The 15,678-nt window shown below is 38.2% G+C and overlaps 1 protein-coding gene across 1 annotated transcript; it reads right to left on the reverse strand.

Moving 5' to 3' along the window:
* Positions 1-5,412: 5,412 nt before the first annotated feature.
* LOC140163681 (proton-coupled folate transporter-like) lies at positions 5,413-13,660 on the reverse strand. The gene is made up of 6 exons (XM_072186996.1): positions 13,231-13,660; positions 12,637-12,828; positions 11,782-11,913; positions 10,408-10,491; positions 9,267-9,423; positions 5,413-5,530 (listed from the first exon to the last, which is right to left on the reverse strand). Exons 1-6 carry the CDS (start codon positions 13,658-13,660, stop codon positions 5,413-5,415), a joined length of 1,113 nt encoding a protein of 370 aa, XP_072043097.1.
* Between the last annotated feature and the right edge of the window lie 2,018 nt (positions 13,661-15,678).

Here is a 15,678-nt window from a genome sequence, read left to right on the forward strand (position 1 = left end):
AAAATGCACTATGAACCCATTTATCACTATAATGTTATCAATACTGGTCACTCAACCCCACTTAACCCCACTGCGCATAGATTAAGGTAAAGGTGAATTCTAGCAGCAAATTTGGTAAATTGTGTATATAAGGGATGATATCAAAACTCGACCGGTGGTTGTCCGCCGGTTCCGTCTGGTTTCCATTGTTTAGAATAATAGAAACCGGACGGAAGCGGACGGAACTGGTGGTCGGCGACGGTTCGCTATCTCTAAGGACCGCTATCTCTAAGGTTCGCTATCCTCGCGGATGAACAATCCTTCTGCTAAGATCAACATCTGCGTGCTTAGATGGAAAAAAGTCAATGTTAATTTTTGTCACTTTTGAAAAGCTCTCTTTTTTAATTCAAAGTTAGGGAAATAAAGTCGTATCGTGCCGAATGAGGTATAAAAATATGCAGGACAAAATTCTCTATCTATTGACTACTTAACTTTATCTTGTAATTTAGTTTTAGTGTCTTTAAGAAATGGCTTTTGTTTTAAGTGTTCGTGTACTTTTTGGGTATATTTTCACCCGTATAAACTATTAAACTCGAATGCGCTTTTCCCGCTTTATTTAAAATAAGAGATAGTGAGCCTTATTTTAAGTTAGAGATAGTGGGCCTAATATTAAATTAGAAATAGCGAATCTTATTGAAAATTAGAGATAGCGGGCCTTATTTGAAATTAGAGATAGCGGTCCTTATTTGAAATTAGAGATAGCGGGCCTTATTTGAAATTAGAGATAGCGGTCCTTATTTGAAATTAGAGATAGCGGTCCTTATTTGAAATTAGAGATAGCGGTCCTTATTTAAAATTAGAGATAGTGGACCTTATTTAAGATTAGTGATAATGAACCTTAGGTATAGCGAACCCTAATCGAAATTAGTGATAGCGAACCTTAGAGATAGCGAACCTTAATTAATTAGGGATAGCGAACCTTAAATAAAATTAGTGATAGTGAACCTTAGGTATAGCGGACCTTTATTGCAATTAGTGATAGCGAACCTTAGAGATAGCGAACCTTCAATAAATTAGTGATAGCGGACCTTATTCAAAATTAGTGATAGCGAATCTTATTTTAAATTAGTGATAGCGAACCTTATTTAAAATTAGTGATAGCGAACCTTAGAGATAGCGAACCTTAATTAATTAGGGATAGCGAACCTTAAATGAAATTAGTGATATCGAACCTTAGGTATAGCGGACCTTTATTGCAATTAGTGATAGCGAACCTTAGAGATAGCGAACCTTCAATAAATTAGTGATAGCGGACCATATTCAAAATTAGTGATAGCGAACCTTATTTTAAATTAGTGATAGCGAACCTTATTTAAAATTAGTGATATCGAACCTTAGAACTAGCGAACCTTATTCTAAATTAGCGATATCGGACCTTAGAAGTAGCAGACCTTTTTTAGGCATAGCGAACCCTTTTCTCTATTAGAGATAGCGGGATTCTGATCTCCATAGACTTTACACGTTAGTGATAGCGAACCTTAGTGATAGCGAACCTTAGAGATAGCGGTCCTTAGAGATAGCGGGATGTCACGCTGGTGGTCAACCACCGATCGAGTTTTGATTTCATTCCTAAAATGATATCCTGGGTTTTGGGTTTTTTTTTTGAGAGGGTGATAGGCGAGGTTCGCATGACCAGAATAAAGGGTTCCACAATTTACCAATTCGAACATTAGTATACTAACATCTGTTTCGTTCAATTTCATTCAATCATAATAGACTAACTATACTGTGTCTCGTCTTAAGTTGACGCGGTTACGTCGCCAGCGTACGGACAAATCGCTATTCTTTCTACGCGTGTGTATACGCCCCGTGGTATTAGATTAGCGCGCGATTTGAATCTGCCACAATGATCGAAATGCAACATGGTGTTACTCTCAACATGAGACGATCGTCAGTCAAATATTAAAAACACCCACAGGGATTGATCCTTATCTTCCATTATCCGTCTGGTGCAAGTTACCATGTTACAATCACTCTCTGTTTGTAGTTTTTGACTAGTCTGAGTCAATCATATCTTTTGAATGCCGAGCACAGGCCCATTGCAGAACAAGTCCAGATCGTTTTCAAATCAAAGAAATATGTGACCATCCATCACGAATGGGCTGTAATGTCAGTAGAGCTTAGAGCTAGAGATATGGTCCATTAAACTTACCAAAAAAAAAACCCCATGGGATCAACTACTAATTTTGCAAACAAGCAACAGGGACATAAAATACCATATAAATTATATATATCATTGTAACACTTATGTTGAGGAGAATTTGCCTGTCTAATATCTCAACAGATTCCAGCCTCTAGAAGATATCGACCAAGCGATATGAGGGATTTATAAGCGCCACTGCAGAAGCAACGGAGAAGATCATCCCTGTTAGAAAGAAAATCAGGAAGGCGTGCTTCACAAGTGATCACAGAGTAACAACAAGACAGAAAATCAAAGATGCTTATGAGACATAACAAGAATGCACAACCGAAGACAACAGGCTCAGTTATAATCAGGCAAAGTCTGAATTAGCAGGAGCTTATAACCAGGCAATAGAGGATAATCTCAACATCAAGCTGAGAAGTTGAAATGGCCCACGACAAATGTAAGCACAGTCAGAGTTGGAGACTGATTAATGACATTACAGGAAGAAAGTCGTCAATGAGAGGCCAACTGAAAGGAGACACTCAGATAGAAAGGGTTTAGTGGTATCATCATTTCAAAGACCTACTAGGAAGTTCCCCAGATATAGAGGGAGAAGGTGATTATAATAGAGCCCATCACAGGTGATCTCACGATTGAGGTTGATCCTTTTTGCCATGAAGAATGGCAGAAGGAAAGAGTAGTGGAGAACACGACATCCCACCAAAAGTCTTAAAGATGTGACCTAGATGCATAGGCGTAGATCCCGGGGGGGGTAAATCCCCCCCTGATTGCATTATGAATCGTGATTCCCGCATACTGACAAAACTGAGATTAACTAGAAACTGTCTCGTTACTATTTTACCATGATTATAGAGTTTATATTAGTAATCTGAAGATATATATACAATGATAATCACGATGTCTAATCTGCGTTTTCAGATGGGCCGATCAATGATACATTCGTCACTCTATTAAACACATACAAGACACGCGATGGATTAGAGGACCAAATAGGATGCTATGCATACATTGCTGATGTGAAACAACCTGGCAAACTTACTGTTGCACTGGATGATGTTCCAATATGTAAGTATGTTCTAAATAAAGCTGAGGGGAAAATAGCTCTTTTGGGGAAATGTGCATCTTCAATGCGAACTTTTCAAATGATCGTCGACTTTTCCTCCCAGCTACATACACTTTTAGAACGTAGATTTATAAATCTCACTACGAGGACTGTTCAAGGTGAAAAATAAAAAATAATAATTTTTAGTAATTTGTCATCAGATGTGTTTTATATCGCCAATTTCAAAAAATCAAAGTTACTTGATATAAGTTGGACATTCCTTGTATTCAGAATGCAATTCGATATGTCTGATATGCTCTCATGTCCCACACAAATACTGTGCAAACGTTGCTATCCGATCCCTTAATTTAACATGACAGTGATTTTAGTATTATTGGAATGTCATTAATGGGTAGTATCTTTCTGAATAGCGACTTTGAAATTACCAGTTTTGAGAACTTCGCACCCATATAGTCAATTCCACGGATGCTGTAAAATTCCATGGTGATCGTAATTCTAATATAACGTCAATTTGTCGTAGAATACATCTACGATCTGAACTAGCTTTGCGAACGCATACGCCAAAGTACTGCAAGTTTAACTTAAAACTGTCGCTCACGAATGATTAATTTCAGATTGGATCTTGAAACTTGGCCCGATGAAGGATAACATGTACGAGTACTCCATTATCAGTGACAATGCTGGACTAAGTCTGTTTGTTCTTGCACGTGATGTACCAAGATTTGAAGAACTTTACGAATCTGAGGTTGTAGAGTATTTGACACTAACTGGGTTTACAGGAGTGAAAGAACCAATTAAGGGGGTACTACACCCCTGTGGTAAATTTGTGACTATTTTTGCATTTTTCTCAAAACATAATAACATACTGGTAATAAACAATTATGTATATTATTGGGGCAAGGAATCCAATTACTACACTGAAATTTCAGTGACTCAAGACAAGTGGTTCAGTATATATGATAGGAAACGAGGTACATGCTAGCGGTACCTTATTTCTTATCATAAATAACAAACCACTTGTCTTGGGTCACTGAAATTCCAGTGTAGTAATTGGATTCCTTGCCCCTATAATATACATAACTATTGTTACCACTGTGTTATTAGTTTTTGAGAAAAATGCAAAAATAGACACAAATTATCGAGGGTGTAGTACCCCTTTCTAAAAGAATATCACGGTTCTGATTGTGAATATCCGCATTTTCCTCTTCCTAAATAAACAAATGCTTTAAATAATGCAACTAATTATGCAATTGATACTGTTCAAACTTTTTCTACATGGTGATTGAATAAAATACAAAAATAATCACAAATTACTACTGTGTTTTATTCATGGTTAGTTACATATTTCACTGAAAAACATTGTAAACTTGAGGTATAACGACGATCGAACAATAATGTGATGATATGGCGCTAAATACTACGTCATATTTCATGCAGCAATATTGTTCTTTCAGGGACTAGTTTAACATGTACTCCCCGAGGGTGGGGGCACTCGAATGTGAAAGTGACGTACCTGTGCCCACCAGCGTTCGAAGCTAGGGGTCTATCAGTGTAGACATTTTAAAAAAAAAGGGGGTCATTCGATGTTGGCAATGTCAAAAATGTGGTGATTTTGTATGTGGGAGGGCCCAAATTTTTACATCATTAACAATCAAAAATAGCTTTTTACCCAATTTTACGGAACAAAATAGACAAAACTCCTTTCTTTTTTTCAAAATGCGCGCTGAAATTTCTATTTTGAGGACTAATTGTTCAAAAAAGGGGGTCATTCAGTGTAGGTTACTGAAAAAAACGGGGTCATTGGGTGTAGCATTTGCCAAAAATAACGGGTTTTTTTCATGGGCACATGACGTATGTCAATATATGGAGCCCCCCCCACCACCGAGAGGTACTCCTCCAGCTAGTCCAACAGCTTTCTCGAGAAAATTGTCACACACCCTTAAAAATACCATTGTTATAATTTTTTATACACTAAATGTAATATCTTTTTAAAATGTAAAGATAGATATGGACATAAACCATGACAATGAAATAATTAGCACTCTTATAATATTTGCAACATGTTTTTTCTATGCCACTCCAGTCCAATCTAGACAGATTTCCCTTTGTGTGTTACGAACATTGTCAGTCTGACGTGTTGCTTCAAAGTCCCAATTTCTCCTTATTACTCCGTCATTGTGCCCATAGCAACCATCCCTTTATTCTCTATACCTTCTTTTTCTGCAGCTTTATTGTCCTTTCGCTCCATCTTTTTAGCGTATCGAGTTATGACTTGGAGAATACTATAAAAACAATCAAAACAAATGTCAGTTATGACATGAAGTATATTATGAATACAAATACCATATTTGATTAACTCGTTCACTTATTCATCTAGTGAGCTCCTGCTTCAATGCGACCCTTAAAGGCATACATTGGAATGTCATCTTTCCCTGGGTAAGATCTGATACCAGGCCAGCCCATGGCCAGAGGGTAAAATGAGTAGGTTTGTTTCACCTTGAAGGCAAGGATAGATAGTCTTGCAAATATGGGTTAACTTTCCCCTAGGCCATCCAATATGCCATATACAGTAGGACTACAACTTGTATCTACTGGTCAGTACCCCTCTTCTTTTTTTTCTTGCAAATTTATGAACTACATAAATTTGTTCATCATCTCATGTCCTAAACTTATAAAATATCTCTACCTACAAAGTGATTTTAAACCATTTTAGTATATCATTTTTGCCCTATATATTTTTTGTTTACGTGTTACTATGGGATTAAAGTAACTCAGTATGTGTCCCTCACTCATAACAAAACATCATTTATTCTATTCAAGCCAGTACTTGAATAGAATAAATTATATCCTTTGTTATACCATCTTCAGACTTGTGATCAACTATATCTCTTCCTCAATGAATGGTATAGCAAATTTAATACTATAATGTCTCTATCATGTGTTGTTTGGAAAGAGATTTCTATAAGGTTATAGGTCATCATAGGTCAGGTTATATGACACCTGGTTGAGTTCAAATTTTACCCCATTTTGTATACACACGTGATATATTGTCACGGAGGTATAAGTGCGTTAGTGTTATAGACCTGACGGGGAAGTCCTCTTTTGGTCTATACGCTAGCGCGCTCGCCTCTTAAACCCAGGGTCGTGGGTTCGAGTCCTTACGAGGAGGGGGAGCATGTCACGGAGGTATAAGTGCGTTAGTGTTATAGACCTGACGGGGAAGTCCTCTTTTGGTCTATACGCTAGCGCGCTCGCCTCTTAAACCCAGGGTCGTGGGTTCGAGTCCCGGCAGGACCGGAAGTGGCTCGAGGAGGCGCAGGATATTTCCGTGAGGGGTTTGTGACATAAATGGTGGCAGCGGTGGTCCCTGGTGTTTCTTAACACCAGGGGGATCCACCCATCGGAAAGGGTTAGGCGTTCACAAAATGGCTGGCCGAGTATGCCTTGTATCAAGGACGACCAGTCTGGCCTTGTATCAAGGACGACCAGTTTAAACAAAGGAAGTAAGGCGCCTTACGAGGAGGGGGAGCATGTCACGGAGGTATAAGTGCGTTAGTGTTATAGACCTGACGGGGAAGTCCTCTTTTGGTCTATACGCTAGCGCGCTCGCCTCTTAAACCCAGGGTCGTGGGTTTGAGTCCCGGCAGGACCGGAAGTGGCTCGAGGAGGCGCAGGATATTTCCGTGAGGGGTTTGTGACAATATCAACATAGCTGCAATGAGGCATCAATTTTGATATTTGGTCTAGTTTGTCTTTTTATTGACTATATAATGCTATGATGGACAGAATAACATTTCTTGGGAATGGATGTAAATGGTGAGTACATTTGGTTTGTCCAATCCATTTCAACTAGACAAAGGTAAAATTGGTACCAAAATCACAAAAATGAAGCTTACGAAAAACTACCTAATCTGATCCCAGCTAACAATTTTACGTTGTTACAACGTTGTCTAAAAGTTATATAAAGTCGTACAAACGTAATATATGGACGTTGTAAGTACGTAAATCGTGAAAACGTTATTCCCGAACGTTAATGTAACGTCATTATGACGTTGTTTCGACGTCAAGTTGTGAAAGTCGAAACAACGTCACTATGACGTTATATCAACGTCCGAAAATCACAAGACGAATACGAGTTCACAAATTAACGTAATTACGACGTCCGTAGATTACGTTGTATCGGGGGTCAGACCATGACATTTACACGGCGTTGTAATAACGTACTTTATACGTCGAAACAACGTCATAAATGTGCGTACTAACGACGTCCGTAGATGACGTTGTATCTGGGTCAGTTCATGACTTTTAAACCACGTTTTAACCACGTGCTTTATACGTCGAGACAACGTGATTTTACTGTCTTAAAAGACATTATATTAACATCCGGCAACAATGATGCTCAATCACACAAAGGGAGAGCGTATAAAAATTTAAAGTTTAGAACTTCAGGAATAGAAGTCGTTACTTTGAGTTTCACGCCTAAAGGCGATCGTCAAATGACACGATAAGAACATTTTTGCTGGACAACAAACTCCTTGGAATGGAAGAATTTACATTCCGTGGTGTCAATATCTAAACTATTTTTCAGATACGTATTTGTGTAACGTTTTCTGAACGTATTATTCAAACGTTGTCACCAGGTTTGGTCAAACATTGCATCAACGTCGAAACAACGTCATTACAACGTCATAATGATGTTATATCAACGTCCAAAAATCAACGTCGAAAATAACGTTGTCACTACACGAATACGAGTTCACAGATTTACGTATTAACAACGTAAATGACAACCTAAGTCCAACATCCGCGAATGTCGTGAAAACGTAGTGTGTTAGCTGGGATGGTATAGGTGAAGAGAAATGCAATTTTTTCAACATAACTGTAGTTTGGTTGTGGAAACTTTTTACCTTAATTAGGTTTCAGTGAAATAATGTCGCTAGTTAAAATTACAAAATATAGCTTAACATTGAAAATAGAAGCATTTTAACCAGTTCGTTTGTTGATAGGTGTGGAGCACGGAAAATCACCAAGTTCATGAAGTCATCAAGAACCATTTATTCCCATTTTACATATCAACATTATTTCTCTAATGCGTTTGCAACATGTATCCAAAATGTTAACGAAATCCGTTGATAGTAAGCTTTCCAAAATGAAGTGAATTTAAAACATTGGTGATGTACCACCTTTTGGCTTCTACATGTAAAAGCATGTAAGCTACATTGATACCGATACCACCAATAGAACGAGAAGATTTGTCCCTTCATTTTGCATACTACTTTGTCCAATTTTTTTTCTCATTTCTTCACAAAATGCAAAAAAATGCGAAAAAAAAATCCAATGGGTGTAGTACCCCCTTAAAAGCGCTGGAGGGTTTTAATCAGACCACATCAGACAACTTTTGCCGTTTTATCTTTAATTACACGAAAAACATCCACACTTTCAAATAACAGTAGCTCTTTAAAACAAACTTCTTGACTTCAGACTTCTTGAGCTAGTTGTCCGCTTTATTATTCTATTATACTATTTATGAATATTTTGGTTTTGACAATGAATAAACCATTGTAAATGGCTGCAACACGTATTTGCCTAATTTACAGAAACGTGATCAAGCATTCGACGTAAGTCACACGCATTTTCACGCATTTAAGCTATCGCGCCAAGGTAGTAAAATCTCACGCATTGTTGAAATATAGTTCCAGAAATGTTTCTGGTCTTCCCACTTCCCCATCCACACTTTTCCATTTCTCGAGTGTCCTGGAAACAAACATCAGGGGTCAACAATTTTAGCCATCGGGCAATATTTCCGTCTCGATTCGACAATATATCCCCGGAATATATCACGCCAGGCAATTCCGAAAAGTTGACAGCCATCAACATAATAAATGACAAAAAAGAATGCGAACATATAGACATGTGCTTATGAGAAGTGAGGTGTATTGAAAAGACGGTGTGTGTTAACGGTGTATGTATATCATTTGTAAACACTTTACACTTTATGACGGATCTGTTTGAACTTACGCCGTGAGTATCAACGGAATAAAGCTGAGAGTTCCCATCATTATGAAGACAAAGTTGGGTTGTGTTTGCACAGTTTTCCTATAAATGGAGTTCAGAAGCAAAGGTGATAACAGAGAGCCAATGCTCTCTATGCTTGCTTTAAACGCAAAGACCACGCCTGAAGAGAAAAATAAAGTTAACGTATCATTACGCATTAATAGTATTAACATGATGATTTATGATGAATGTTCACAGTCATCCAGTTGTAGTAGCATGAAATTTGGAATTAAATACATAACCACATCCGCATACCTGATCAGCTCACAAATAATCTTTACAGTCGGCATCAACTTTCATCTGTGGAGGGCAACATTATTATAGTTCCATGTATTAAGGAATTTTATTCAAATAAATGAACAAAATATTGCATTTAAATGTACTGTTCAAATAGACATGGATAGATTGAATACCCGAAACATGCACATAGCCTACCTCGAGCAAATGGGTTAGGCATATAATAATATTGCTACCTTTCGTTGTTAAGGGGTACTACACCCCTCGATAAATTTGTGTCTATTTTGCATTTTTCTCAAAAACTAATAACACAGTGGTAACAAAGTTATGTATATTATAGGGGCAAGGAATTAATTACTACACTGGAATTTCAGTGACCCAAGACAAGCGGTTTGTTATTTATGGTAAGAAATAAGGTACCGTTAGAATGTACCTCATTTCCTATCATATATACTGAACCGCTTGTCTTGAGTCACTGAAATTTCAGTGTAGTAATTGGATTCCTTGCCCCAATAATATACATAATTTTTGTTACTAGTGTGTTATCATTTTTTGAGAAAAATGCAAAAATAGTCACAAATTTACCACAGGGGTGTAGTACCCCCTTAACTAAACATATCTCGAGATTAAAACAAGCAAATTGAACAGAACGAACGACATTTAAGAGCTAAGACGACGCCCTTGACGTTGATGTAAGCATCATGTCACAACGGTATTTTCTATTTGTCAAAGAGGGCGCTTTTCACTTACACAATTTGTTTGAGACAGGCTGTATATGAATCTGGAAAGCACAGATTAAATATTGCATCCACTAAGAGTTTATCATTATATATATTAGAAAATGCAATTTGCATTAAACAAAACTTACCATGTTCATGATCTGATACTAGTTTAGCCAACATCGCAGGGATCAGAGGCCCGCTAATGGCACGTAAACTTCCCGCAAGCGCCGCTGTGGTGAACAGAGCAAAAAATAACTTGGATCGCCATGCTTGGATCGATCTTGGGATTCTCTACCCGAGAAAGTCAGATTGACCGAAATTCCTTCCCATAAGGTAATGCGCCTGTTGCATATTAACAATACAGCTCGGGATCAATCCATATCATTTGTTGCACAATGAGCATACAGCTCGTATTCTTTGTTACGCAAAACGCATATTGATATAAATGTGTAATATTGGTCAAACTGACTTCCGGTAGAGAAACCCAGGATCTACGTTTCATCGTTTTATTTAAACTTAATTTATTATAGTTAAACTTTAAGGCGGTTGGTTGCACGGAAGATCATTAGTTAAAATCTTCCTCCAGAGGACATGCAAATCCATGGAGTACAATATCATTCACCTGTTAAATTGGTATTGGTTCTTTTGTACTGTATGTCTTTTGGAGGACGATTTGAACTAATGACCTTTCGTGCAATCGCCCTAGTATTATTAATGCGTTATTGCCTATGTATGTTTGAAATAATTATCTGACAGAACTGAAGTGTTAAAAACATAGCCTTATTATAGCATAATATGTTAATATTAAATTATGCTCACAAGGTTATTATTCAGAATGATCTGAGAATGTATTCTTTTGTTAATAACTTTTGTCGCTCAGCTTCTTTTGCTCTGTATAAGATTGGCCAGATTGGCTTTTCTCACTGATTTGCTTATAAATGGTCTAATAAAATTAAACCACATTTTGTAAAAAAAAATGGTGCTCCAAATGGCTTTAATTGGGGCTTCAGTTTGAAAACAAAAGCCAACTTCTCAGTGGCATACACCTCAGACACCGTCGAGCGACGTGCGCCGCTGTGACGTTAAAGTCGCGCCAATTACCAGATTACTGTTTTCCTTTTTTCAATCAGAAGAAAACTTTTAATTGCCTTGGTGGATAATGTTTTGAACCCTATGGCAACTACCGGCCGTATTTTCGGCCTCTAAGAGCAACTTTGATTGGTTACAAAGAGGACTATAGCATGTATTTAGCCAATCAGAGATATGATAAGAATAGCTTAAAAGTACCAAGACATCTGAAGGCTCTTTTTTGATTGGTTACCGAGATGATTATATCATGTAATTAACCAATCAGTGGCACTGTAAGAAAGGCAGTACTAGTGTCCATAGGGTTAAAAGCATTACATAAAAATACAGAAAACTGGCAACTTTCTAATCAATCATGTCGAGCGTACGTTATATGGTATTGATATGCATTGATAACAGAAAATACCACACTAATCTGATGAATACCAACTTACCCATGTACAATCCTAGCGTCGAGTTGACATACGCATGAAGATATCCAAAGAGAATAGCGAATACCATGCTGACCTGCAGATTCCAGAGGTCAGGAAGACACAGAGAAAAACTCTTCGCACCTACTGCACCAGCTGTAAAACACATACGGAAGAACTTAAAGATATCTTTAAACATTTTGATATTTTTCATTGCGTTTTCAGCTTCTATTTAACATTTTTAAACGAGGGACAGCTAGCTGCTTTAGTACGATTTTCGCTGTTGAATAACAAAAGTATCTTCTGGACATTCAGGGCAATCGTTTTTTGTCGTTGAAACTTTTACGGGTTTTATCGTGACAGGAACTACCTTGGTTTATTTTTTTTTCGCAGAGGATCGTATGTTTAAAAACTGCTACAAAATAATAATTCAAATTATTTAATAAATAGTCACATTATTTTGAAATTATAATATAACTGGCATGTAGATTATCCATTATGTATCAAAAACTTCAAGATAAATAATCTCCCCGACATTCCGCTTACCTAGAGCACCGGTAAAAATAACCAGTGTCGAATAGCCAGCAACCAGCACTGACGACCAACAAAACGGCGGTCCTAATCCATACACGAGGACAATCCCGAGAAGTGCAGTATTCAGCACCTGATTCATAAACTCTATCATATAGAGAAATGCCAAACGCCATCTTCGAAGGTACGTATTGTTTTTGAACAAAAGTATCTGACGTTTAAATCCAGATATAAAACTGGATTCCGATTTTTCAATTTTTTGTTTCGCGCTCTTTTCGTTTCTGTCAATAGTTTCGATTAAGAATGGCGGGACAATAGTATACAGGAATGCAATGCAATAGGCAATACATGTCATCCATAGTGCAGGGCCAAATCCGTAGTCCCTTATAAGATAGCCAATAGCCACCTGAGTCAATCCGATCCCTATTGATGGTGCTGTGAAAGTGAGTGCGATGCGCAGCAATCGGTTATCCTTATTAGTAACATCAGATATGTAGGCAGTACACTGAGCTACCATGAGCATATTGCTTCCAGTTAAACCTATCAAATTAAATTAAAATTAGGATATATACAGCTTTAGCTCCGGGTATGAAATTAGCAAAGTTAGGAAAGGAACAGAAAGATGCTATAATTAAACACAGCTTCTGTAATTCCATATACCCTGAAACCAATAATAAAACAACTAAAAGAAATAATGAAGAGGAATTAGTCAAGTATAATACTAAAGTAAAGGATAGTTTATTATACCGGTTGCCTTGATATTTGTCAAATGTTCTACCATTATGAAATATCGTTTTGAAGCTCAAAGACAATTCTGCTGATTAAGCAGAGATTTTGACATTATTATTTACCTTCTATAAATTTAGCCACAGCGAGGACCCAGCGTGAGATGATACACAAGAAAGCTCGTGATGAAAACAAGATAACCGGATAAAATTAAACCTATTATTACTTTTCGTCCTACTATGTCGCTCCAAGCACCCAATGGCGGTGTGACTATTATGGCGGGAAGAAGACCACACATAGAGATCACCATCTGCCAGTAAGCGACCTCCGCTTGGACTTCTTGAAGACGCACGTAATATGGATTGCTTCGATTTCGTCCCACACACGTGCCGTTTATCCCTCCATCTTCCTCAGGTAATGTCACATTTAGTTCTATGGCTACCGTGTAGCGCAGAAACTGTGGTAACACCGATATCGCCACTCCAAAACCTACTGCTGTTAACAGAAGCACGGGCTCCACTGTAATATATCGAGAAGCTGCCCTTTGAAGGTTGGGCGGTGCACCTGGGGGAGCAGGTTGCAGATATGTCATGTTTTTTCGAGAGGATTTGGAGTTGACAATATCGTTCGAATCTGCCGTCGCCATGTTTACTCTGAAACGAGAATTATAATATAATCGTTATACAATACAAATAAATAAAATTAAAATTAAATTTGGATTTATAAAGCGCCTTTCTCCAGATCTTAGAGGACTCAAAGCGCTGTAATTTCGCTGCATCAACTAGGCCAGTTGCTGCCAAACGGCGCACACCTATCCGCATTTAGATTGTAACATCCACCAAATATCTGTGCAGCTCCCCAAATTCCATTGGGTGAAGGAAGTTTTTCATAATCAAACAACTAATCACCGATTTTTGCGATACAGGAGGAAACCGGAGGTCCCGGAGAAAACCTGCGAGAGCGAACATGGAATCGGGATAAACCAAATGCACATGTGTCCTTGGGCCGCGCCGGGGCTTGAACCCGGGACCTCAGTGGTGCAAGGCGAGGGAACTACCGCTGCGCCAATTCGCTCCGAAATGCTTGATATATTCACAAATGATTGAGAGCATAGTGTCAGTGGGGTGCAGTAGCGGATTTAAGCTAATAGTAAGTCAGCAGTTGATGATAGAGCCCCTTCTATCTTAGCCTTCGGGTCCGCCTTCGGGTCCCTACAACCATAAAATGAATGAAACAGATCATTGAAGGAAGTTTGCGGCAATCACCACATTGTGCATGATAGAAAAATAATTCTTATACACGAATCACATGGGTTTAAAACTTATATTGACCATGAAAAACGAATAAAAACAGCCGTTTCTCAACACACGATACATTCAAAATTTGTGCTCAATTGTCATCAGGCTTCATTGTATACTGAGACGTCATTGCACTAGACAATTTCGGCGCCCGGGAATTTTGAATATCGCGTGTTGAAAGACTAGCATTTTATTCGTTTTTATGGTCAATATGAGTTTGTTTTAAATAAAACCATGTGATTTGTACTTGATCATTATTGTTCTCACATATAAGGCATAATATTGTGATTACCGGAGACTTCCTTTGACATTGTTCTGCTAAATACTAGCTGTACGAGTATATCCAGTCATCCGCGCAGTGGGACACTTGAGTCCCCAGGGTGTAACAGTAGCTTTATTACGTGTCTATCTTGGCTCGAGGTGCCTAGATCAAATTTACAGGAGCCAAATAACTCAATTAAACATAAATAACAAAGGTAAAAAATATATCTTGGCCTTAGGCCAAATATAAAAGAAACTTTTGCAGGGCAATCTTCAATGAGAATGTCAAATTTTCACTTTGATTGGGCCCTTGCCCTTCTGTTACTACACTGCTGGCCACCCAACTGGCCTCATAAAGTCATAAAGGGTATGTATGATAATTAAAGTACTTTAGAAACGTGTAATTTTAAAAAGTATTGAGGGCTTCCTCCTCAGGAATTGTTATGGCTTTTAATATTCCCCGCCATTTCAAAACACTAAGAACAATGAAAAGAGTAACTCTACGCGGACTATTAATTTTGTGCAGAAATGTCGGGTGACCGCCTGATGATATGATTTGGCAATGTGTTTTTCAAAACGAAGTTTCTGTTTGTAAGCCCCGTTACCTGTGTTTCGCAACATAACAGGCGATCATCGTTATGATTTTGATTTGTGAGTGGTTTTTTGTTCTTTATCGTACGCGAAATTGAAAATACATTGTCATGACTAATACTTTCAGTGAATTAGCCCCCTATAGAGGGCAGGGTCTGAAGAATGAGGGACATTATGGGGTAAAAAGTAAAAACTATGAAATGGTGACGGGTTGTCTATAAATATAAGTACGGGTGACTTTATCGTCAGCCCGTCGCCCAGTAGAGAAAGCCCTTCACCCTTAAAGTTAATCTTGCTTTCTTGCCCTGCGGGGCCCTTATATTGGGTCCCACTTGGATTGTTTAGTCGTCGTATGGAGTCGCCGGCCTTAGCCCGGCCTGCCGGCTCTGCGGCCTTGATGTTTTCCAGTATCAACAAAAAACATCAAGGCTGGGACCCCAATATAAGCGCCCAGGCAGGGCAAGAAGGCAAGAGTAACGGACTGTCTAAAAAATGTTTAAAAAAATAACCTTAA

Source organism: Amphiura filiformis, chromosome 11 (assembly GCF_039555335.1).
Source record: "Amphiura filiformis chromosome 11, Afil_fr2py, whole genome shotgun sequence".
NCBI lineage: Eukaryota > Metazoa > Echinodermata > Ophiuroidea > Amphilepidida > Amphiuridae > Amphiura > Amphiura filiformis.

Excerpts from the sequence above, each read along its gene's own strand:
- LOC140163681 (XM_072186996.1), bottom strand. The coding sequence starts at position 13,660 with ATGGCGACGGCAGATTCGAACGATATTGTCAACTCCAAATCCTCTCGA. Across the intron at positions 11,914-12,636 it reads CCCTGCACTATGGATGACAT|CTGGTGCAGTAGGTGCGAAG; the intron begins GTATTGCCTATT and ends TGTGTTTTACAG. Across the intron at positions 10,492-11,781 it reads GACGCTAGGATTGTACATGG|CGGCGCTTGCGGGAAGTTTA; the intron begins GTAAGTTGGTAT and ends TGTTCACCACAG.